Source organism: Uloborus diversus, chromosome 1, assembly GCF_026930045.1.
Source record: "Uloborus diversus isolate 005 chromosome 1, Udiv.v.3.1, whole genome shotgun sequence".
Classification (NCBI taxonomy): domain Eukaryota; kingdom Metazoa; phylum Arthropoda; class Arachnida; order Araneae; family Uloboridae; genus Uloborus; species Uloborus diversus.
In genome coordinates this window covers 151645200-151671404 of record NC_072731.1, presented here as the reverse complement: position 1 = coordinate 151671404, position 26205 = coordinate 151645200, and the positions used below count along the sequence as shown (strand labels likewise).

The window sequence follows — 26205 nt, the reverse complement described above, 5'->3', positions numbered from 1 at the left end:
AAAATCAACTAAACTATTGTGCGTTCATGAGGAGAAGAGACTTCGGAACGCCTTCCCGAAAGCAAAGCAAAGTTTAGCGCGGGGGTGATCGCTACCGCTTTCAATTGAGACAACCCTAAATTTGGAGGGCGTTTAAATTTGCAAAAATGTCTTTGTGTTCTTTCCTTTCGTTTCTAGCTTCGCGTAATTGTCGTCTACGGGGAATCTATACTTTTTAAACTGAAAATTTCAGAACAAAAATATTGTATTTACAAAAAAAGTAAGGTATTTTGTTTTCCGAATGAAACATTTCTATTAAGGATAGGCTTTCTGAATTTTGAACGATATCCTTTTAAACACTAACACGTCCTATATTCGAAATTGCAAGTGCGCTTGATGAAAAAAAAAGGGGGGGGGGCACAGGAAAACTTCATTGCCACACAGACTGTGGCATTAAAATGCTTAAGGGTTGCGTTCGTTTTGAAGACTTAATATCTCTCTCCATCTCCCTCTCCCTTTTCTTGAGGGGGGGGGGGTGACTTAGTAGCTCTTACGGGTTGGGTCTTTTTGATGCATCTGTATGGATTGTACAAAATTTCAGATCATATAGAGCGGATATACAGTCAGTAGATCTACAGTAGCAGTTATTTTTGAAAAATCATGAAAACATTATTTGAACAAAAGTTGCCCCCCTCCCCCCCCCCCCCCCAAAAAAAACTTCGTTGAACCAAAGGCGGGGACTGGGCAATTGTTCCAGAAAGGATTTACACATGTGAGAAATAAAAGTAAATGAGAAAACAATAAAAAATCAATCTGAAATATTTAAAGCAACTGACTATTAAAATCAAGGCTATTTCTCTAAGTATTGCATGAATATTCATGTTTAGAAATATGTAATAATTTGCGATGCGTTATAAAAAGTGTCTTTGGTTTGAATAATGTTTTAAAATTATAGGTTCATCGGTTGGGTCCGGTTTAAGAGATAACGACTACCTCCAGGGCGAGTATTTTCAAGGCGGGGGGGGGGGGGGGGGGGAGGTAACCAACTTCGTTTCTGGGGGGGGGGGAGGCAGAAACGAAGTTAGTTATAACACTTCAGTACACAGTAGCCTAACGTAAACACGGATTGTCCATAAAGGACGTTACACTTCACTTTAGCCTCTCCCCTCGTCACATCTCACGCAATGTTCGATGAACATATTGCTATAACGAACGCTTTTATTTGGACCAAAATATGTGAAGTCATATTTCTTATAATCCCCTCCTTCCCCCTTGAGACGAACTGTCCGAAGTTCATGAACCCCGAACCCTCTCTCCCTACCCCTTTCAAGCGTGACATCATTTGTGAACGACTCCTTAGGTTTGCTCTAAGTCACCAAAATCGCAGTAACAATTGTTTTAAGGGAAAAGACGGGCTCCCCCCCTCCTTCCTGGATAGCTTTAGTCACAATTTGTTTATGATCATGTATGTTTTTAATAAAGAATCATATCGCACTCCGGCAAGGAAAGTGACACAATTCAAAATCTGGGAAAACCGTACCGGCTATTGATTTAAAATCTAAATTTAGTGCTTTTTCTCGACACAAAAACCGCAAAGTTAGCTCACCAAAATGGTGCGGGGGGGGGGGGGGTCGTAGAAATGATTTCATCAATAATGACACATCATTAAAATTTCATAATTTGGAAGAATATTTTTCGAGCTTAAAGTATGCATTATGTATCTATACTTCAAAAACTAATTAATAAACATCACATAATAAGTTGACTGCGCATATTGTAATGTTTGAGACTAAATCACTTAAAATTACTATTGCGTCAAACCTTAATTTTCTCCATTGCTGTTTTTTTTTCTTGTGGTTGAGTCAGTTTCCTTGCCAGTGTAGGATATGTTGAACAACTGAATAGGTTGACTATAGCAACGTTTCTTGATAAAAATAACGCATTTTACATTCAGAGTCAAAGACGGATCCAGAAACTATTCAAGGAGGGGGCGATTGATTTCACACCCTTACCCTTTTATAAACTCGAAAACCTCCGCCCCCCCCCTTTCGAAACACCATGAAAGATCGTCTCATTTCAGTTATTTTGAGAAGGGGAGGGACTTCCTTTTCTACAAAATTGCGGAGGAGTGTACCAAACCCCATCCCTTACCTTAACGCCATCAAAGGTGTCCCATTAAAGTTCCTCTTTTTTGGGGGGGGAGGGAGGACTTCAATTTTCCAAACTTTCCTGAGAAGAGCCCTTGAACCCTATAACCCTATTTAATATCATCTAAAATCTTCTAAAATTGAGTTTTTGGAACTTTGAAATACTTCCTATACAAAGTTCAGATCTCTATCAGTAATGTGTTAAGAATAAGATATGTGCTACACTTTCATTTTCCAGACAGCAAGAGCTTCGTCAAACTATTGAAGATAGGCTAAAACAATTTTCAACTTCAGTATCAAAGACATGCCGTGGAAGAGTTCTGCATCTCGACTCAAGGAAGGGGCGGTCGCCCCATCGCCCCTCCCTTGTGTCCGTCCTTGTTCGGATCTGTACTAGAATACGGACAACAAACTTTTGCCTATTTTATGATCCCCACACGTAACGCTGTTCCGTAAAAGTACTGGAAGAACTGAATTACTTTTAGAGTAATCGAAAAAACTTGAATAAAAAAAGCATGTATATTTTTTCGTATTTACAAAAATAAATAGGTTAAAACAGTTACATAAAACGTTGTTTCAGGCACTTATTCAATTATTCTGTAGATAACCATATTGACATGTGAAAAGCTTTAATTTTTGTTTTGTTCCTTTTTTCATTTCTGAAGAATAAAAACCATATTGGAAAAAAAAAATAGTACTAAAGTATTGAAATGTGTCACACAGAGTGCAACTTACCTACTGAGGCTTTCAAAATTGTTCGTAGGCTTTAAATGTGTATGGTTAAAAATGAAGTGCCTAGGAATCGAAATAGTAGTTCAATACTTTTTCATACTGTCTCTACATGATTACATCAATTCAACATTTTTTTTTACAAAATATTGACTGTTTGAAATGGGCCAAAAATGAGGTGACAGAGAAATATTTTCAGAAAAATTCGAAATTAAAGTTATCGTCTGTCGTTTTCTTTCTTTATTTTTTTTTGCTATTTTTTCAATGCGGTAATAGTTAAAAAATCTTTTGGCATTAATTTTTGCTTGTTCACTTTACAAATCTACGTATTATTTTAAAAATGACTCGTATTCGCAAAGTAACAACAAACACAATTCGAAAACGCATTAATTCTTCATTATATTCGAAGTAAAACAGTTCGAAATATTACAAAAGTAGTTCATTTATCTCTAAGCACTGTGTAATATTTAATAAACGCTTTAAAGAAGAAAATCGGATCGAAAATAAGGTGAGAAATGGTTGACCAGCAAAGTTAACAATATGCGATTAGAGATTTATAATTAGAATACCTATGAAAAACCCACGTTTGAGAGCTGTGAAAGTTTCAGCAGAATAGAAGGAAAAATTTTCCTTCCAATTTCACCTGCAACTGTTCACCGTGTTTTCAGAAAATGTTTACTTAGCGTGAAAGACAGAAAGTTTAGGATTTCCTTCGCAAAATCAATGATAAATTAACCCAAAACGTATAGAAATACACTGCAAATCTTAAAATACTTTTAAGTCGAACAATTGTCTTAGTAGCACACCTTTTTTTCGGGAAAGAAGGTGGGAGGTAATTTCTTAGAAAATTATAGAACACTCGTCTTCTTACAGCGCGATAACGATGGCCAATTGCAACCTTTCTCAGTGTTGGTCTGAAGCCTCATCCCCAAAAGACGCATATAGAATCTTCCGATACCACGTGTTGGGGGCGTGACCAAGTCTCAACTAGTGAAAAACGGACAATAATCACCGAATTATAAAATAAACACTGATTTAAATTACTATACGATGAATTATTTTAAATACCTAACTAATTATATACGATCTCTTAATTTTTAATAACCTTTTGAAGTCAGGGCCTCCCATAAACTACTACCTAACGTAACTGAGTAGGTTTAGTTTTGAAGACTAATTTCGCGTGTAGTTAAATTAGTGTTTAATTCAGGATTCGATGGGTTGTCAGTTACGTTATGTAGTTTTTTATAGGAGTCCCCGACTTCAAAAGGTTATTAAAAATTAAGAGATCATTTATAATTAGTTAGGTATTTAAAATAATTCATCGTATAGCAATTTAAATCAGTGTTTATTTTATAATTCGGTGTTTAGTTGATTTTTGTACTGGAATTGTAAAATAAGTTTCATTTCTATGTTTGGGTAGGAAATAGAATGTAAGTGTAATCAGTTATTTTTTGCTTTTTAGTTCTAGGGTATTTTTTGAAGGCAGTTTTTTTTATTTAAAAGTAACTTATAAATGTAAATTATTTTGTTTGTTAACATCCCTATACTTTTCGGTATGGCGTGCTGTTTTTATTTTCGTATTCTATGCACACGAACACTTTCAGTAGCTTTTTGTTTGCCGTGCTGTCGAAATTTTTTCCCTCAGAATCAAAGAATTTCTGATTTTGAGTAAAAATATTTTCAAACTTATTCTTTTGAAGTCATTGCTTTCAATAGCTAATTTCCGAGTATTTCTGCATTCAACAAGACAAAAATCATTCGTTAAATATCTAGTTTTCGGAAAACTTCAAATGTTGGAGACAGAACAAATTGACGCCCATCTCTTTGTGGCGAGTTCGAAACAGACAAAATAATAAGCAAAATGTTGAACTCGAATTCAAAGGGTTTCAGAAAACCGGCACCACAGACGGATTTATCGTTTGGAACTTCTTACAGATCCCTGAAGAAATCGGAGTCTCACGCTTATCGTTTTAGTTTTGTTCAAGAATTGAAAACTCCCGAGCAAATTAAACGATTACGTTACTGTCGATGACCAAGAACATTCATTGATGGAAGTGAAATTTAAAAAGTTGGTTCACTGCTCTTTGCAGATGAAGCTTGGTAATTTCATCTCTCTGGCTATATTAGTAGATAGAATACAAAAATTTGGTTCACCAAATATTTAACCATTAATCACGGAAGATTTTACATTCGGCAAAAATTCCCAATCCTGGTAAAAATCCATCGTGACCACTCTACAAACAAAAAGGTGCTAAAAGTGTTAATTTGAGTGTAAAAGGAAAATGAAAATGACGTGTCTATTCAAAAGTTTGGTATTGCCAGCAAACTAAATAATTTCTAACTGTATAGTAATTTTTTAAATAAAATATTTTGTAACGGGTTGCGTAACTTTTGGATCCTCATATAAAGTCAAACAAACTGTTTTTCAGCGCACAATGTAAAAATAAAGAGCCTGACTTACTTAATACACTAAGCGCCAGTGCTCCAATAAGCATCAAGATTGTTTGCCAAAAATCCGTCCAAATGACTGCACTTAATCCACCTGAGAGCAAGAAATCAATTTTGAGAAAATACAGTATGACTGTCTGCATTCATTATCAGTATGAAATGTGTTGTTCTCACCTGTAATTGTGAAAAGAGCAGCAATGGCTAACAGAGATAGCACCGAAACGTACATATTGAGTTTAATTGATTGATTGATGAAAATTGCTCCAGCATAAAGGTCAGCCTAGAAAGGTTTGAATGAATTAGTAAAAAAATTAATTAAAATAAAAAATAAATCGCGATAGTAGATTATTGCTATGTCATAGGGGGAGGGGCTTTCCACAAATGATGTCACGGAAGGGAGGAGGTCACAAGAAGTACGAGCAGGGCTGCGTAGTCGGAGTCGGACTGATTTTCGGGGTAGAGGAGCCAGAGTTAAGAGTCAAAGGTTTAAATTTCCAAGAATCGGAGTTGGTCATTTTCACCCAAAGTCCACAACTCTGCCAGTGGTTACGGAGTCGGAGTCGTACCGATTTTGGTGTCAAAAGTCGGAGTAAAACCCTCAAATTCTCTTCTTAGTTCTTGGGAAACTAACTAAAGCTTGGGAAAACATGGTATCCTGGAGAAGTAGTAAAAGTTGATCCCATGCTTTTGTGCTACAAAATTACCAGATATCAATAAGAGATGATCGTCTTTCTGAAACTGGGTGATTTGATTTTTTATGTTTTCTTTGTTTTAGTTTACGTCATCCTCAAATTGTGTTTCAGATTCTGAATGCTCGCAATATAATACATTATGTTCATAAGTATTTAAGACATTATGTTATAAATAGTTGCATTTTTAATATAAATAACAGATAAAAAAATTTGTATGGTTGAAAAAATATGAATATTAGTACGACTATTTTAGCCTATAATACACAATACGTCCATCCGTGCCTATATTGATTTACTGTGTTTCTAATGCTTTTTATCAAGCTTTTTTCATAAAAAAACATTAGAAACATATTATTTTAGGTGTCACTACTGTAATTTTAGATTAAAGTTCAAAACAAACCGTGCAAAAATCCATTCAAATTAGAAAAGTCTTTTTTAAAATAACTCCATAACATACTAATTTCCATTGATTATATTCCCGAAAATAATAGGAGTGACACCGATTTTTTTAGTTCATATGTTAGACGATCATGTTGGTAATCAAACTTAATTAGTTTCAGATCTCTGCTATGAGGACGAGAGTGGTAGTTAGATTTTAAACATTTGCATTTTTGTGAAATTTATCACATAAAAGTTCCAATATCTTCTGGCGCCCTTATAGTGACTCCAATTTTATTACATATTTTTGATGTATGCAAGTGTAGATAAGAATTTATGTAAAAACGTTGGTGTCATCATGAAGGCGCTTTGAGAAAATTGGCATTGAATGTAGTAAAAAAAATCATTTTCGGTTATTTTTAAACGGAGTTTGTGGCTGTCGCCCTCGTAGTGACACCGATTTGACAGCTGTAATAGTATCTAAGAAGACTATATAATAATATAGAAATTAAAAATCCATGTCTTTATAGGGGCGCTTAAAGCAACAAGAAGTTTAAAATTTGCAAATTTGAAAAACACGCAAAAATGTGCCATGCCCTCTAAATTTAAAAATTTAATTTCCCAAAAACGGTAAGGCAGACAAAGCTCATATTTTGCACAAACATTACATTCATGATAAGGAACAACATTTGCAAAAATAAAGAAAATTAAAAATGTCAACAATCACAACCTGCCTGATCCTTACAGACGATGTCTCTTAAAAGCTATATACGAGTTTAAAACAGAAGACAGCAGATTAACTATTTGTTTAGAAATGATGTGATTTTTTTTTTATGTCTTTTAGTGTCTTGAAAGCAGTTTTTTTTTTAACCGACTTCAAAAAGGAGGCGGTTATCAGTTCATACCGTATGTATGTTTTTTTTTTTTTGTTTGTCCACTCATAGCGTCTCACCTAGTGAACCGATTTTGATGATTCTTTTTTTAATGGATAGAGGATGGCTCAACTTAGGTCCCATTACATTGTTTGACCATATTTGTTCTTTAGATAAAAAGTTATGGGCAAAAAACAGTAAATTTCCCTATTAAATGATTAAAATCATATTGTAGCGAAGTTCGCTCTTTTCATCCGAGGATAACGGTGGCTCAGTGGTAGAATTCTCGTCACCCACACGAGCAACCCGGGTTCAAATCCCGACTAGGACAAAGTGAATTTTACTAAAATTTCGTTTCTACTGTTTCCCGTATTTTCTCGAATGTTCTATTAATTTCTGTATCTTTTAAAGTCTGGAAAGTTCCAGCACTTTTTCAAGTTGTATATAAGGAGATGTAACGTTCATTCGTGGTTCTGAATAAAGATCTCGAGTTGAGACTAACGAGTATTCGCTTCATTTGGCTTTCACATTGTCTTCGCTATCTTCATCTACGCGACAATATGAAACTCATTGTTATAAAAGTTTGGTGCCATATAACAGTAGGTAACATTAATAGTAATTGTAATGATAATTTTGAATAAAGGCTTTTCTAAAGCAATACAGTGATATAGAGTCGAACTTCTTACTAGGTAACTTCTTACTTTTACTGAAATATCTGCATTCACACCAAAAAGAATGAAATAAAAAAATTTTGAAAAAAAAAAATAGAACCGACTTCAAAATTGCTCTAAAAAGTGAAAAATAATTTTATTCTTTAAACACCATCGATAATACTTTTAAACATAATTTTTGAAGTTGGTGCAAAAACAAAAAGTAAAATCCATTGTAACCATGCTTCGTTCATATTTTTATCAAAAAATCATCCAAACTTAGGAACGAAACATTTATATCGTTACTCAAATATGCATATGCAATAATGCGTAATGCATGTGGTAGTGAAGAAACTGGACCTGGTTAAATTTATACTTCTAGTTGAGTTATGGCTGTGAATGATTTTATCGATCGTTTTTGCGCCAACTTCAAAAATTATGTTTAAAAGTATTATCGATGGTGTTTAAAGAATAAAATTATTTTTCACTTTTTAGAGCAATTTTGAAGTCGGTTCTATTTTTTTTTCAAAATTTTTTTAATTTTGTTACGAAAAATTGTTTTCATAATAATAAAACGGTGAGCCTGCTTGCTTAAGGATTTTTTTTTTTTTTTTAGCTTACATATTATCCATACAACTTGGATTTTCCATATTTCCTATTCTCCGGATTGCTTTCGGTCTCAGCTAGTGCCGATAAATGAGGTTTATTGCAATGCCGTTAATTTGAAATTAGTTTAAGAAAACAATTTTCAGAAAAACTGAAACTTGTTAGTTACAAAAAATTCGAAAGGAAACTAGAAAATTAATTGATCTTAAATCTTACCGATATCTTTGTAAAAACGTATAGAAGCAGGGCAAGAACGGACAGATAAATTCGTATCCTCTGGCCCCCAAAACGTTTTCTTAAATATTCCGGCATCGTGTAGACCTATATAAAACACATTATTAAAAAATCTTTATGCTAAAATGTGAATACTATTTATTATCAGCGTAAACAAAACACTAATCGTCATTTTTTAAAAAAAAAATCCGATTTGTGTTTTGTTTACGTTGATCGTTTAGTTCATTTTTACAATAGAGAACTGTTTAAAACTGGCATTGGACTTCAACTCTTGGTAAATACAAGCGACTTAATATATTCTTTTTTTTTTTTCCTTCTCCAGTTCCTCCTACAATGACTACGCTCCGAACTGAGCAAATATAACGTGGTTCCGCATAAGTTATTTAATCAAAGACATCTTTCGCTGCAAATTCGTTCTTGAATACTATATAAGCTAAAAACACCTGATATAGGTCACCTTATCAGGAATAAAGTGCAATATAATTACAAAATTTTGTTAAGGGTCGTTTTCATATAAAAATGAGAATCAACTTTAGTATTTCAAGTACAGCAACTCCCAGGCCTGATTATTAAGTATACCAACTAGGTCGTAGTCAAGGGCATCTGCTTTTTAAGGGCCCCAAATTTCTAAAATTGTGTTCTAATTGTCGAAAATTCTGAGGTTTACTTACAGGGGCCCCGAGAAAGAGTTTGTCATAGGACCTCCCGATATCTTAATCGGGCCCTGGATAACTCCTTTTTTGGCGACAAATTTGTAATCAGCATTAATATTTAACATGGTTTGCTAGTTTTTCTTCACTTTGATTGAGTCATTTACATCGAGCCATTGTTGATTTTACAGCTTTAGCTTTACAGTAAGTAAACCTATGTGCTCTGATCCCTTTTTCTAAATTGAATTCGGTGTGCGCTTATAATGTAATGATTAAAGTAAATTGAAAGGAAGATACTATGAATGTAATAGGAAGGAAAAGTTTTTTTTTATATAGTGAAAAAAAAAATTCGAAGAAGAATGAAAATAATCGTATCTAGCTTAAATAATTAAAATATTAATAGGTTTAAAAAATCATCATTTTCATTGTCTATTTACCTTGAGAATGATACTAAAACCAATATTTTACATGGCAATTATATTCGTGAAAATTAAGGATCAATACATGTTTAGCAATCTTACATTCTCACATTTACCATTCCATAGAAATATCACTCTTAAAGACCCTCTACCCAACTAGCAAAACAAATTTTCATTCAAATATGAGTAAACTTTGCAAAAAATGTTAAGAAGCTTACATTTATCACTTTGAAAATTATTTCACATTTAAATTGAGAACTCGTCTATAATATTATTTTCTTTTTAAGTTCAAAAAAGAAATCTTTAAAAGGAAAGAATTATAACGAAGTAAGGAGGACTCACCCCAGAAGCCATGTACACAGGAACAAAGAACCATCCTAATATAAGAACAACGAACATTGCCTGAAAGATTTGAATATAAGTTAACAACAAACGTTAATATTTATTCATTGTATCATACATGAAAAATCTTCATTTCCACCATACTGAAGCTGTTGCATTATTATTCTAAATTGATCTCAAAACTTTTACATGTTTCAGATAATTTTCAAAATTATACACTCAGTTAGTTATACGTTCTACAAGCGGGAACGTCACGGCTTGGTTCTTAGCAGAAAATTAAAAGGTCATTTGGTTCGCCTGTATATTTACAAATAATGGATGATGAATTTCTCGCCAATTTGCTCTCTCATGTTATGGTAATTTACTCGTCCACGTTATGATAATTTACTCGTCCATGTTATGATAATTTATTCGTCCATGTTATGATAATTTACTTGTCCATACTATGATAATTTGCTCGATAAAATGTTCTTAAAATTGGAATAGAAAAAGAACAAAACCAAATTTTCGGAAAATCACGTCAAAGTGCTGCCCCCTATGCTACGAACTAATTTTGTGCCAAAGTTCATGAAAATTGACCGAGCAGTCTAGGCGTTATGCGCGTAACTGACAGTCAGAGATCCAGATATCCAGACATACAGACTTAACTTTATTATTAATAAATATGCGACGGAAACCAATGGCGTATTTTTTACTGTGTTGGTGAAACAAAATCGGAAATTATCAAAAATTTCTTTTTTCTGCTCGACTTTTAACTGAACACAGTTCTCAAGCATTTGTTTTACACTTATTATTATATAGGCATAAAAACTTGCTTTTTTGTGTTAGGAAAAAGTATTCATTATTTGACCGAATATCCAAAAATCAACTAACATCCAGTTTTAATCGTTGACTCGTTTCTTTGGGAAAAGTATGTTTGAGTAGAGAGAAAAACGGATTATTTGATGAACCGTTTTAATAGCTTATTTTAATGGACGAAGTTTTATGCATCCATATTAAGTTATAAAAAAGTAAAACGTCGAGATAAGTTTTCAGAGGAGAAGAAATAATAGTAAGTAGTGCATTTATCAGTTAAAGTGCCAATTTGAGTCATGATATTCATTCTATTTCTATTCAATACGCATCGGGTTTTAAATACTTAAGCTTCAGAAATCAGAAATTGATAAATACCTTTGTGTTAAAAAGTAATGGTAAGAAAAACATCACAATAACTGCACAAATTTGCAACTAAATAAAAAATCATGAAATTGTTATGCAAATTAGTAAAGCATTCAGACTAAACTGGCCACGATTGCTTGGCAGAAAGTCTAAATACAATAGGTGTAGGCATATAACCCTCAAATATTTTTCTAATCTGCAAAGTGGATACCATGAATGCAGAACACCTTCTAAAGTGTCCAGGATTAGAACCTGAAGCACAGAGACTTGTTGAAATACCCAAATTATATGAGACTGTCAGAACTCTAATGAACATTTATTGAACCCAACCCCTTTTACTTTTCTTGTTTGTTTGTTTGTGTATAATATTTATCTCATTTTTTCTGTTTCTTGTTTCTTTGTCTAACATTTAGCTGCCAGATTTACATGGATTAATTTCCGTTTGGTCGTATGTAACAGTAACAACATTTTAGCAGAAAAAAACTTGCACATGACATATTTCGACTAACTTTCTTGCTTTTAAATATTTTCTGGAAAATTATCATGTTGTTTTATTTGTTAAGCTACTTTTGTAAATGAAAATGTTACAAACTCTGAGAGCACTTACATTTAATTCAAAACCAGCGACTCCAATTCCCGAACTAGCTCCAGAACCGGATAAGCCAATGAAGTGGCCGCTTCCTATGTTGCTCGCGAAAAGTGAGGCACCAACCTAAATTCAACGAATAAGGAAATGAGTAACATTTTATGATTCATTTTTAAAAATTAATTGATAAATAATTTCAAACAGAAATCAGGTGCATGTCAAATTTACATATTTTTGGTTTTATGAGAATATCATAAACACTTGTGAACACCATATTCGAATATGAATCAAAAATTAACAAAACTGAAAATTTGTTTTTAACGACAAGAACTTCCTTTTTGTTACTGACAGTGGTAACTCACTAGTAATGCTCATATATTTGGAATGAAATGTACAAGCATTCTCTTCGATTTTTTTTGTTTACACAAGGACTTGGGAAAATTCTGTTTTTTTTTTTTTTTGAATTGAAAATGCTAGTACCAACGCAAAATTTGAGATGATCTTGATCCGCAGTTTGTGCCACAGAGTTTACGGAGGATGTTCAATTTCTTTAGACTTTTATTTGCTGTGATTTTCAGATGTTTTGTAAATCTGAATTCTGGATCTAGAATCACTCCCAGATATTTAGGATTTTCAACGCGCTCAATAATGGAGTCCTCAATTCTTAAGACCGGTTGGAAGGTGCCGCGATTTTTCCGATCAATAGAAAAAACACAGTAGTTAGACTTATTGGTGTTAATAGCAAGTTTGAGATCTGCAGCCCATGTTGCAGTGCCTTTCAGACTAAGATTCAGACATTTCTGGGAGGAATTGAGATCTTGATTTGTACACAAAATAGTAATATCGTCTGTGTAGCAGGCGATCTTGATATTCTTATGGATATAGGAATCGATTGTGTTCATGTAGAGGAGAAAGAGCAGAGGGCTTAAGACAGAGCCCTGTGGTACACCAGTCCATGTTTTGCAGCTCTTAGAGACTGCTTCATTGAATCTGACTGCAAAACGTCTGTTTCTCAAGAAGTCATTTATCCATACGAGTGCATTTCCCTCGATGCCAGCCTCATGGACAATGTGGATGAGTTTTTGACTCCAAATTCAGTCAAAAACAGAAGACAGGTCGAGAAAGACAGCAATCGTTTTTTCATGAGGTTTTTTCTGGAGTCCATCAATAATTGATTGGCAAAGGTAAAAAAGCTGATCCACTGTAGGACTCGACCGATGCATCGGCTTGGCCGATGCATCGGCGCCGATGGTTCAACAATTTAGACATCGACATCGGCATCGGCAGCCGATGCTAACTTGCAGGAAACATCGGCCTATCGGCCTTAAAAAACATCGAAAAACCGATGGAATTGGCCGATGTTTTTGAAAAAAAAAGGACCTTTGCTGTTTTACCTTTTAAATAAAGTAAAGGGAGTGTGTGCTTTCATATGAAATTCTTTACTTAAATTTCAGTATGACAACCCTATCAGTCACCCCTGAAAAAGTTTTTAATACTGCATTCTCAGGTACCAAACAAGTTAATTATTGCGTTTTTTCTAGCAGCTGGATGTACGTATGTATCTCTCATAAGTAATAACTAAAAAATGGTAAGCTGTAGAAGGATAAATTTTCACATGTGGGGTGTGCGTACGTTCCAGTTGTGCACTTAACTTTTTGTTTTCGATCGCGTGTTCTGAATAGCCAGTTTACTCATTTTTTGTGGCAATTAATTACTTATTTCAGCGCAAAACTAACATAGCGTCTCAGACTGACGATCATTTGGTGATATATTGCCGAATTGGAGACTATGGAAACAAATATGAGATGGCGAAATCGGTTTTTGTGTCGTTTTATTAGATTCCCGTTGAATCGACGGTAATTTTTAATTTTTCGACATTTGTAATATGAATCACAGTAATTCAGTCTTTTCTGTATCGCTTCGGCGGAGTTACAAGTTTGGGGGCCGTCGAAATACATTTTGGGGTGCTATTTCTCTATCATAGAAGTTGTAAAACTTTTATCAGAATCATTTTTGTAACTCCTACGGTGCCCCTATGGTTATGAGGCCTCTCGCGCAATTGTAACATTTGCTATATTTTAATTCCGCCATTGCACGTCAAAACAAACTCGGGTGCAAGTTTTGAAAGGATTTTTCTGTTCAATGCTTATGATTATTTTAAACTCTATTTTTTACGACTATTTTTTTTTTAATTTCCGAGAACACTTTTGCGTGCCTCTCTCCTCCCACTCCCTCAATTTCTGAAATTAAACTGTAGTTGTACTTCTGAGTTGTTTAAAACTAATACCATTCATAAAATTAGAGATTTTTTTTTCAAACTTTATCTATTGTTTAGAAAGAATTTAGAGCATTAATGCAAGGAATTGATTAAAGACGGTTTGAATGGTGACATAATTTGGAAATCAAAGGGACTTTTGAATTTTTTCTTCAGAAGTGCTGAAGTAGATTCAGAAACTCTTCCGAGGCGTTGGTGGTAGCGGTTCTGTACTAAAACGAGCTGATGTGTGCATCACAGGACTTCTTTTTGCACCAACATAATGTTATTTCCCCATTATTGGCAATTTTAGTGTGATTCAATAGTTAACTCTCTAAATATCACCAACAGTGGCCGAAATGAAACCAGATTTTAAAAAAAATAAATATTTTTTTTTAAATCGCCAAATTTGTCGCCAAGTTGGTAACAGAACTTGGCGACCAAAAGACTGGCATATTATCGTCAAGTGTCCGCCAAATTATAACACCACTTGAGTTTGCATCGAAATTAACAATGATTTCCCCCCAAAAAAGGGGCAAAAGCCCCCTTTTAAAACACCCGATTGCAACCAAAAGGGGAGGTGTACAACTAGACTCCACTAGGAGTCTACGTACCACATTTCAACTTTCTAGGACATACCGTTCTTGAGTTATGCGACATACATACGCACATACATACATACGTACATACGAACGTCACGAGAAAATTCGTTGTAATTAACTCGGGGAATTTCAAAATTGATATTTCGGGGGTCTATGCGTTCTTAGGCACTTACCCGCGTGTGGTCGAGTTTAAAAAAAAAAAAAAAAAACCTCAACATTCATTCAGGAGTGGTCAGGCTGATTTTTGAGTGAAATGTTTTTCGCGAATACAATACTTCCTTTTTTGTAAAAGGAAGTAAAAATGAGGCCGAAGTGTGAGTTACTCCAAAATAGAGGGTGACCCCTCTAACCCACCCTCGTTGTTTCAAGCATTTCTTAAATATTTAGCGATTATTTATTTTAGTCAAGAAATGTCATTTTGCGTATTTCTCATACTTGTTTCACCTATATTTCGTAATGCGCTATCTTTTTTGCATCATTAATAGCGATCAATTTTTTTTCTGTTGTAAGTAGCTATTTTTATGTAGTTATATAAAATCAATGAATAAGATATTTTCGTTTTTTATAGAAAAGTTTCAAATATTTTCTATTATGCATTTTTTTAAATTTCATAAAATTATTGTTAAATTGAAAAATTTAATTTGAACTTGTTTGTAAAGCTTCATAAAAGATTAAACAATCAAATTGTTCAATATTATATGTGCAAACATTAGATCAAGTAGTATATGTATTCAGTTATTAACTTGGTGTAAATATTGAGTTTGTATTTCTTTTTTCAGCAAAATTTATGTCACTGTTATAGCTTTTATGAAAAATGTAAACTTTTCTATTCATAAATTTTAAATAAGTATAAAAATATTCCTATTTCGATTCAATATTGTAATTTATCTGTTACCTTTTTTGTTTAATTTGATGACTAAAAAATGTCACGTGCAATCTTTCCACTTTAATTGCGTAATTTTTTGACGGTTCCATAGTTTTATTCTTATTTTTTTAATGATTAAACAACATAATTTAATGTTTTTTAACTATGTTTAATGTATTTAAATCCATACATTATTACAATATTACTGAAATCTTAGTTGTATGTTCAATTAAAAAAAACAAACAAATCAATTGGTTATTAAACAGTCTCTTTGTTTTTCTTCCTTTTTCTTTCTTTCTTTTTTTTTTTTTTTTTGGCTGTTGTTCTTTCTCTTTCATCATACAGCAGTCAAAAAAAGGAGAAGCATAACCACACCCTAAACAGACGTAGTAGGATCCAAAAGTTTGGGGACAAGCTGTATAAGACTTTACCCAGATTAGTTTACATTACCGAAGCACATCCACCTTCAAAAGGTCACCTTGAGGGACTATGTACTTCTGCCAGTGTTCATATAAATTTTGGGAACACGCCTGGAAGCCATTTTTTGCTACCTTCTATGATGCAGCTTTATCTTCTCCTGGCGGAAGAAAGCGGCGTCTATGCAAATGTTTTTTCGCTGGGAACAGGTAAAAGTCACATGGAGCTAACTCCGACGAAACTTTAGTTTATTTGTTTGTCATATCAGAGCATTGACCAATCAAACCGTGCATCCTCAACATGAAAGTCGCTTTCTTTCCCACGATGAAGTTAAAGCGGCAGCGCAAGAGGCCTTACAGGAAGTTGCGAAAAATGTCTTCCAGGAGTGCTTCTAAAAGCTGCACGAACGTTGGCAGAAGTGCATAGTCGTTCAAGCTGACTATTATGTAGATAGATGTGCTTCGGTAATGTGAACTATTCAAGGTAAGGTTTTATAAAACTTGTCTCGAACTTTTAGATCATACTACGCACGTATGAGTTTTCAACTTACTATTTCATAACGTTTTTGAGTGACGCAAGTTTACTCGCATGAAGACATCACAAGAGAATTTGCGATAATTAACTAAGGAGGCGTTCAAAATGGATATTTCGGTCATCTATATGTTCTTAGGTACATATGCATGTACAGATGTGGCGAAAAAACTTGTGAAGTATAAATTGGGTAATCGTAAAATAGAAATTTAGGTCGAAATCTGATTTTTTTTTTTTTTTTTTGTGATTACAATTTCTTATTCGTAGAAAGGAAGTAAAGTGAAATGAATCAATGATCCTTTAAATCCCTGACAATCTTATCAATTTATTTCTGTTTGATTTTTAATTTTTTTTGCCATCGGCCAACGGCATCGACCATCGGCCATCGGCAATCGGCCATTTGGAGGAAAACAATCGGCAATCGGCCATCGGTCATCTTTGAACAATCGGCCAACAATCGGCATCGGCCCATCGGCCAAAAAATGCCATCGGTCGAGCCCTAATCCACTGTGCTGTGTTGAGCTCGGTAGGCTGTCTGGTAGAAGTGTATTTTTCTCTCTTGAATTAGCCAGTTCATGATTCTCGAGTGAATCATTCGCTCCATAAGCTTGCACAGTGTACTGGTAAGTGAAATCGGCCAGTAGCTTTTGCAGTCAGAGGCATTTTTGCCTGTCTTCAGAATCGGAATAACAATGGAGATTTTCCAAATCTCCTGGACATCCGGAGCTTGCCGGATGTCCAGGAGAGATTGAAGATATCTAGTAACCTTTTCTTGGCTTTGTTGCCGAAATGTTGGATCATGTAGCAAAAAATGAGGTCAGCGTCTGGAGCTTTCTTCGGATCGAGGTTTAAGATGGCAGAATTAAGTTCTTCATCTGTTAAAGTGTCAGAGAAGATGTTCTTCTTGTGGGGCTTGAAAGAGTTATCGATTAATCTTCTTGTGGTTTTAAGGGTATCCCTGTCTGATATTCTAAAATTAAACAGAGACATCATTCAAACATCATTTTTTTAGCAGATCTTGTTATCAAGACTTTTGGAGACATCTAAACCTTTCACACTCTGCACGTCATCAGACACGACAACAACAACAACAACAACGCAAAATTTATATTAAGTAATACATTTATTGAATTTGATAAATAAGTTTCGTAAAATCAAAACGGCTGTTTTTTTCCTTCTGAGAAATTACACAGCACAAAAGCTTGCTTTGAGTTTATAAATCGTGAAAAACTAGATTACATCAAAAATATTTTTCCTGAATTTGCTGAAAACCGTTTCAGCATTTCATTCGCCAAGTCCTCCTTTGCGCTAAATATTGCTTTGAGGTATTCTGTAATCGCTAGCAGGGGTATGCATAGGGGAGGAGGAGGGACACCTGTTGGCCCGGGCCTGAGCCTGAAGTGGACCCGATATTTTTTAATATTTTTTAAATGAGGGGTGAAATATATGTAGTAGTGTAGGGTAAACAGTGTGGAGGGGGCCTGTAAAAGTCCTTTGTGACGGGCCCAAAAATTTCTGTGCGCGCCCCTGATCACTAGTAGTTAAGACAAGACCTGCTTTGGTATTTTTTTTAAGTTTAAAGCAACAACTACAGCAAAAATAGAAGACGTGTATATGTATTAAAGGAGGCAGTGTATCGATAAATTATAGTTAAAAACAATAAAGATTCAAAAGTCAAAAGGAAAAAAAGAAAAAATAAGCAAATAAATTATGCAAAATTAAAACAAGTGTTGAGACAGGGAAATGTATGTCTATGAATGCGTGGCAGCCATCTTAAATAACTTTTAAAGGAATAGGTAATCAGTTTCAAATAACTTGCTCTATTTTTTTTTTTTTTTTTAAAGATCTCGTTCAGGATACTTCATTCCCACACCTCATTCTTAAATTTTCGTCTGATTTTGAAAAATTAAAAAAACATCAATATTAGTACTTACCACTAGCGCAGCCAAAAACAAACCTCCTAGAGGAGGTTTTTTGGTCAAAAATACCATCTAGAGTGGGTTTTTTGATCAAAAATACCTTCTAGAGGGGTTTTTTATGTTTAAAAATACCTCCTGGAGGGTCATTTTTCAGCAAAATAGTCCTTTCAAATGTTTAATTGCTGTATTAGAATCGGCATTTATTTTAAAACTAGAGCCTCTGGGGCGTATTTTACCCCCCCCCCCCCCGCTGCGCCACTGGTACGTACGGTGAAATTTTGAACTAAAAGATAGATATACTTGCAAAAAAAAAAAAGAGTTAAGAACTTTAGACGAGGAATATGTTTGAAAAAAAAAAATTAAAGGCATATTTTTAACAGTTCAAAAAGAAGCCTCTTAGCATTAGCTTCGATAAGCTCCGAAAGAGAAACAGGACGCACATATCAATCCAGAACTAAATAGTGAATTATATTATTAGAACAAATTCATTACAAATAACTTTTAATGTAAGATGTAGAATAATAACATAAAAAGATCTAAAGCATTTCAAAAGCATTTTTGACGCTTTAAAATTAATTAATTAATTAATTAATAACATTAGCTTATACGCAAAACTTTGAAACACTTCCTGGGAAACAGCTGATTTGCTTCGAACTAACTCTATTTGAAAAAAGATTTGACTTAGATTATATGCAAAGAAATTATGATTTTTTTTTTTTTGTGAATAGCTTTTGAACAGTTTAAAAAACATAACAATAATTGTGCAACGTTGTAAACGATATTTTAATAGTTATAGCTTTCCTTCGCTGTAAAATTTCGCCATGCGGAAAACGCAGTTTTTTTTTTTAAAGCGATGCTTTTAAAACAAGGCATTTAATCCAGGAAAAATGATTAGAAACTATTCTAAAGGATACAACACGAAACAGCTGTCATGTCATTAATGATCAAAACATTTTTAAGCAGAAAACTTTCCGTTATACCAAATTCATACGGCTTTTCTGCTAAAATTACTCACTGGTACCCAGTGCATGCTTCGGCTAGCCAAGAAATATCCACTGACGCTGTCCCTCTTGCTGTGTAGGGAAGACTAAAGAAAAGAATGAAAACTAATTATTATTTTAAACAATGCAGAACTTTCAGAGAAAAATATAAGAAAATGTATAACTCTCAAGTCCTATTATTTTTAACGTTATAGTTTTTATTGTAAGATTATCAATTGAGGTAGTGAGAAGCAAAGGGATTCAAGTGGCCAAAATTAAAAATTTGGAGATAACCAGTACAAATGGTAGGTGAACATCTCCTCTGTCTTGGCGCAAGAGATTGTACTAGTACTACTAGTACCAGCAGTGGCGGATCCAGCCGATTGTTTTGGGAGGGGCCATCCGAAATTTTTGAACAAACTTCGAACTCCCCAGAAATTTTATTAAAATGAAGTTTTAATAACTCAATTTTCGGGGTATCGGGACATTAGATGAGGGGGTGGATTTAGGAATCTCCCTTGAAAATGTTTCAAAATTTAAATAGCCGAGTAATTTTTGAAAATTAGGAAACTAAAAACGCATTTTGTCTATTTTTGATGATATACCGAGAAAGGTCATGTTTCAGGTACTGGCCCCAAAATACTTTTTGAAAATAAAGCTTAGAACCAAAATATTCTGTCATTATACATTGAGAAGTTAGAAGAGGAGGGATGCTCTTCAAGCTCTTCAGCTGTCCATCCTAAAAATGCACCTTTAGGTAATGTTTGCTTACATTTAAGAAAGAGTGAAGGTGCTTAGAATCCTTCCTTCCTGGAAATATTTTGCATTTGAGGCTTAAAAAAATCGATTTTTAACTATTTTTATACATATTTTAGAAAGGGATGGAAAATTCGTGAGCTCCTCCAAAAACCTCCTTTTAAAGCTATCATCACGATATAAACTAGGGAGGGAGGGGGTCTTATCAAAGATCGTTTGTAATTGAAGTCCCAAAAAATTTTATTTATGTTGCTTTTAAGCAAGTTAACTGATAAGGGCTGGATAAGCTAGTTTCCGTTGACATTTTTGCCAAATAAAAGACTTAAAATGGTATTTTTTGCTACATATCAAGGCATTTGTGAAAGGGCATGGGTAAATGGTTCTCCCCCTAGTTTCGAAATTAAAGCCATAAAAACGAAAATTTAGGCTCTCTTTGGTCTTGTGAACAATAGGTATACTCTGAGAACAGCAGCATTTAGAAATCGTCCAAGTGTCTGTAGTTGGAATCAGGAAATGATGTAAAAGATGGAGAAAAATTTTGGAAATAAAAGTTTTGTTTTGAGGGTAGGGACATAATTTATTTCCCAATTAAGGCTTATGCTTCTTTTTCAGTGTAACACATGTGTTAAACTTTGTTATCTTCTCATAATATTTTTTTTCTTAAAAAAATTCCTACAATCACAAGGCTTTGGGAGGGGCCATGGCCCCCTCTAGATCCGCCCCTGAGTACCAGGGCTACTAGTCTAGTAGCCCTGGCAGGTGCTGCTGTACAGCATGATTTAGAAAAAAATTCAATGAAAGCGTACCTTGGAGCTGATCTTTAAACGCGTTTTACTCGAATCTTAAAATAGTCCACTTGCATCCCTTTGCTTCACACTGTTTTCAAATGAAGATTAGTTCGAAAAGGATATACGAACCAAAAATATGGAGATCGTGAGTTCAATATTGAAATATTCGAAATATCAGGGTAAATAACTTTATAAACTCTTCAAACGCCTAAGCCATTTGAAATTGTGTAGTACCATGGTTAATTACGTGGTAACGAACATGGTAACCATATGTGTAATTTTAGAGGGGGGAAAAGAAATGTTTAAGGTTTTCAGCCTTTAGTTCGAATGATTTTTTTTTTTTTTTTAAACCTATCGACTCTTTTTCTACCTGATTCAGAAGATAATTTTTCGAATCTGCTGTCCTCATTAGAATGGGTATTTTTAGGTTGGTTTGGTTTGTTTATTTATTTTAATGGCGAAAGAACCCTTGAGGGCTATACTGCGCCGGTATTTTTAGGAATGCACCCTAAAAGTACGCTTTTTATAATGGGCATACTATGCTGACTGTGGGTTTAAAAAAAGACTTTTAGGTTTTTAGTCTACTGTTGATTTTAAATCAGTGTTGTCCTTATGATGGAGCATGTTTTACAATAACTAATGATACTTAAGAGCATAATGCTTCCAACACCACTGTTAAAGGAGATCCATATTTTTTTTTAATTTTATTTAGAAATTCAATCTGTTACCTAAAATACCTTGTTACAATTAAAAAAAAAAACAGAGCAGAATAAAATTATACTAAAATTAATTTAAGTAAAGAAGTTTTGAATAAGTCATCCATTGATGGTTTTTGTTGAAATGTTTTGAAGTTTATACACGAACTTAAACTTGAAAACTCGCAGTTCTAATGTCTAGAGAGGAGCTTGAGACCCCCCTGCCCCCCCCCATGGAGGGGGCTCCATGGTTGCCCATTGTAACGAATGTGTAAAATAAATTGATTTCATTTTATTGCCTTATTGAGAGTATAATCTTACTTTTACTTTTTTCAATTTCATTCAGCAATTCACACTTTTTTACTTCAATGGTTGGTTCTCATCTTTTTCTTTTGTTTAAAGTTCCCTTCTGCTTAAAAGTTTTAATTGTTCAAACTAGGAATATTTAATGTCTTCTTTTCTTTGTGAGTGCGATATTTTTTTCTGCGTCTGAAAGGCTAAAATTGAGCGGATTGTAATTGTCGCTTGTAGATTAAAGCATCAACACTTAATGTTTGTTTCATGTTGAATAGTTTCGGGAAATTGAGTTTTGTACAGTTTTCTACAATTACGAGCATACAATTTCTCTTTGTGCTTAAGAACAAGAAGCTATTTTTGTGTTAGGGAAAAAAACAACTTCAAGCAAAGAAAACTTTAAATAAGTAAAAGAGAAATTGAAACTGGCAATGAAATCGACAGTAACTTTTAATTGCATTTCAATTCGATGTACTCTGTATCACAGAAGTAACGAAGTAATTCTCTAAATTTTCAAATTTAATGTCACATCCAAAGGAATTTTCATTCAAACCATGGTGACAAATCTGGACTCAAATAAATAAATAAACAATTTTTCGAATTTATTTGCTGAAGCTATTTTTACACAAGGCTTTTCCCGAAATCCAAAGCATAAAAACCACATACCTACCAAAAACCTTGAATTTCCTTCACCTTTTATTATTTCATAACTCAGACTGTATGAACAGCTGGAAAATCGTTTATCAGAATTTCCTATTACATTTTTCCCGCTCGGAAATGACTCGATCATTCCAACACCGTGGAATGATGCATGCAGAACTGAACTAATACATTCATTTTGTCACTTCCTTATTCAAAGCTTATACAAATACAACAGGTTTAAAGGGCAATTTGTATGGGGGTGCGAGATTTGTTAATGATCTTTTCTGTAGATAACGTATTAAAACAAAAGTTCAATTTCTTTCTTGCTTTTTTAGCCTACTTTCCCAGTAAAAGTCAGAGAAAGAAGAAAAAAGCATGAAAGAAAGCCTAATGCATCTTAAAAATACCGTGAAAAACAAAAAACAAACAAAAAAAAGTCAAAAAGAAATAAAATAGTTAAATTAAAGGGAACGTAGAGGGTATTAAGATGGGGAAAAAATGTCCATCGGTCTGTCTGTCTGTCCCTCCCTAGTAACTTTTAAGTGTACAGTCCGATTCGAACAATGTTTTTTTGTTCGAAAGATCTCGGCGAGGACACCTCATTTCCATATTTCATTTTTTGATTTGAACAATTTTCCGTTCAATTTTGAATAGTTCAGAAAAAACTTAACATTAACGTCTACGAGAAAAATCAAAGCAAAATAAATCCTGCACTTAATATGAGAGGTGAATTTGCTTCAAACAAATTTTGTTGGAAAAAGCTCTTGATGACCAACTCCCGGCTCCGACTCCTAGCATTTTAGGGCAATTAGTCGAACTTTGACTCCACGACCATGACTCTGACTCCGTAGTTTTGGCAAGAATTTAGACACGTAAGGGATATGACTGAGTCCAACTCTTGGAAATTTAAAGTCTTCGACTCCGACTCCTTTGCAACAAAATAAGTCCGACTCCGACTCTACAAACATTGGCAAAGGTGCGGACTTTAATGGAAAATGACCGATTCCGACTCCGAGTCTTTGAATTAAAAACCATCGGCTCCCGAATCTGACTCTTTTACCCCAAAATGAGATAAACTCCGACTCCAACTCCGCGGCCATGTTTTTTATTTTGGAATATTATTGTTGGTATGATTTGTTTTTATTTTCAGGCTAAAGTTTTGATTTATGTATGTTTGGCGGAGAAAATCGAGTCCGTTATGTTTCTCCATAAAGATATGCGCAGATGATTTTTTTTTTAAATAATGAAAATTATTTCCTTTATTCGACATTGTGTTGTTTTTAATTATTTTTTGACAACAGGGGGAAAACAAACCTTTTTTTTTTTGACATACTGTATTTATTTTAATGAGCTTATTATTTTTTATTTCTTTTTTTTTTCTCTTTGAAAACGGCTAGAATTTTTCAACGGTAAAACATTTTTTAGCAGCTTTATTTAAAAGGAGCTACTACATTATTTGTTTGTTTATTTATATTTTACGCATCTATTTCTTTCGATAAGGGAGGCATATTTTATTTCTAGAAATCAAGTTAAAATACTAAAAAATTATGTTTAAAAGAATTTGCGATTTTAGGTAATTTTGAGAATATTGATCAGATACTATAAAGTCCATATTAGTATACGGGAAAGTATGCTCGTTTAGTTTTGGACGGAACTTCTTGTTTTTTTCCCCCCTCTGATTTCTGAAGAAATATTGGGAGAAGTGCAAGCTAAGGTTAGGTATATCCTGTTTCTGGTATCGGTTGAGGCCATTATCGATATATGAGCACACAAATCAAAGAAACGTAATATTCTGGCACAAGCAATTAGTTTAGTGCTCTCTTTGCCGATGTTTTCTTAAAATGAAAGTCTGTAAAACGCTGTTATCAAACCAAAAGGAAGTAGACTGCCTTGTATCTGCGCTTGGCACCGAGAGGAGTGCCCAAAAGTTTTAGCTAAAAGGCCCCGCTGACTCTTCTAGTAAGTCCTCACTGTAAAAACCTATAGCTGGCAACCTTATCATATTAAAATTATGTAGCTTTGAGTTGCAAGAATTCATTTCACTCACTAGATATTTCATAACTATCATTATTTTCTCAGTTTTACCTGGAATTAACTATTTCACTTATATATTATTGCGTGTTCGCTTTTACTGCAGGAATCCTTTGAAATTTTTTTTAACTCCGTCCTTGGGAAAAGTAAAGTAAATTTTTTTCTAGAACTTAATTTACAAACTGTTATAATTTGTAAAATTTTCGGCTATTGATGAAGTTATTCTAAAACATCGAAAGCACAACGGTAAACACGTATTTACATTCAATTACGAAAAACCCTAAGACAAAAATCACCGCGCAAAAGAACACAAGGCAACAAAGCTCAGCGCACTGAACAGTGATTAACAGCTAATGACACTTTTTATTTTTATTTAATTTTTTTACTCACCTTTTACATGACCAATCAAGAGATCTCAGTCCCAACTGATGGATTGGCAATCTTCTCTGACTCAAAAGCGGCCTTAGAAGCAATCAAAAACGGAGCAACCAACATCACCTCTGCCATAAATGCCCTACTCGAAGACTTGCACGGCAATGGAAAATCTTGCATGCTGCAATGGATACCGGCACACGTGAATATTGAAGGGAATGAGTGTGCGGATTCCCTAGCAAAAGACGGCAGAAACATTGGCAAACCTTGCACCACCATCACGCTAGCAGACTCAAATGCTGTCGCAAAACATGGACTTCTGCCACATACCTTTAAGAAGTCCCTCATCACCGACTTGGATTGCCCCAGAATCCTAAATCTACAATTGCAAGATTAAGAACAAACCACTATAAAGGGATGAAAATTCTTCCCGACAAAACGAGAACTTATATCCCCTGCAAGAACTGCACCGATGCCCAACTGACTCCGGATCACATTCTTGAGTGCCCGGCCCTTATCCCACATGTTCTGCAGCTGGGTATGGTGACACTGGCTTCAGAACTTCGAGAGGTCCTCTACAGCACAGATGCGTTGCAGCTAGCGGACGCGGTCTTGAGGACACACGGAGCCATTTAATTGTCCATGGACACGACAAAAAAAAAAAAATGATTTTTTTTTAAAGAAAAATGTGTAGCTTTTGAATTGTTAAGACAGTATGCATTTTTCAGTCTTCTTTTGTGACATTTAAAATCTGCTTGAATTTCTCAAAACAAAACAGTTTCATTTCCTCTAACTTTTCTTGTGCCCGAAAATGCACTGAAATGTTTTCTTTCCTTTTTCACCTCTATTTTCTGAACAGCTTCCATTACGATCACTCACATACAATGCAAATCTAGCGCTAAGCAGTTCATTGTCATATTCATGTTACTGTGTCAAGCTTTTAGCAGTTTTGTTTTACTTATTTTGCTAGAAGCTGAGGAAATACTGCTTTTTCTGTTTTATAAGGCCGTAAATCTTTTTGATACATTATTGTGACAGATTGTATCATGTTATCTAACTCATTCAGTAGTTTCATTTTCGCAGATGTATTTTGTTTTTATTGCAGAGAATAAATTTGATTTCTTGTTATCTTGACATGGAATCACTTTATTGCCACCACTTGCTTTTTA

At 34.2% G+C, this 26205-nt stretch overlaps 1 protein-coding gene across 1 annotated transcript in view; it reads right to left on the bottom strand.

The window, feature by feature from the left end:
* Positions 1 to 26205, bottom strand: part of LOC129222136 (sodium/mannose cotransporter SLC5A10-like) — a 79259-nt gene that overhangs the window by 38979 nt on the left and 14075 nt on the right. The window contains exons 2-7 of the mRNA XM_054856590.1: positions 19494 to 19565; positions 11912 to 12016; positions 10147 to 10206; positions 8718 to 8822; positions 5478 to 5583; positions 5317 to 5397 (exon numbers count right to left, since the gene is read on the bottom strand). Of these exons, the coding sequence (XP_054712565.1) occupies positions 5317 to 5397; positions 5478 to 5583; positions 8718 to 8822; positions 10147 to 10206; positions 11912 to 12016; positions 19494 to 19565 (529 nt within the window). The remainder of the gene's footprint in view (positions 1 to 5316; positions 5398 to 5477; positions 5584 to 8717; positions 8823 to 10146; positions 10207 to 11911; positions 12017 to 19493; positions 19566 to 26205) is intronic.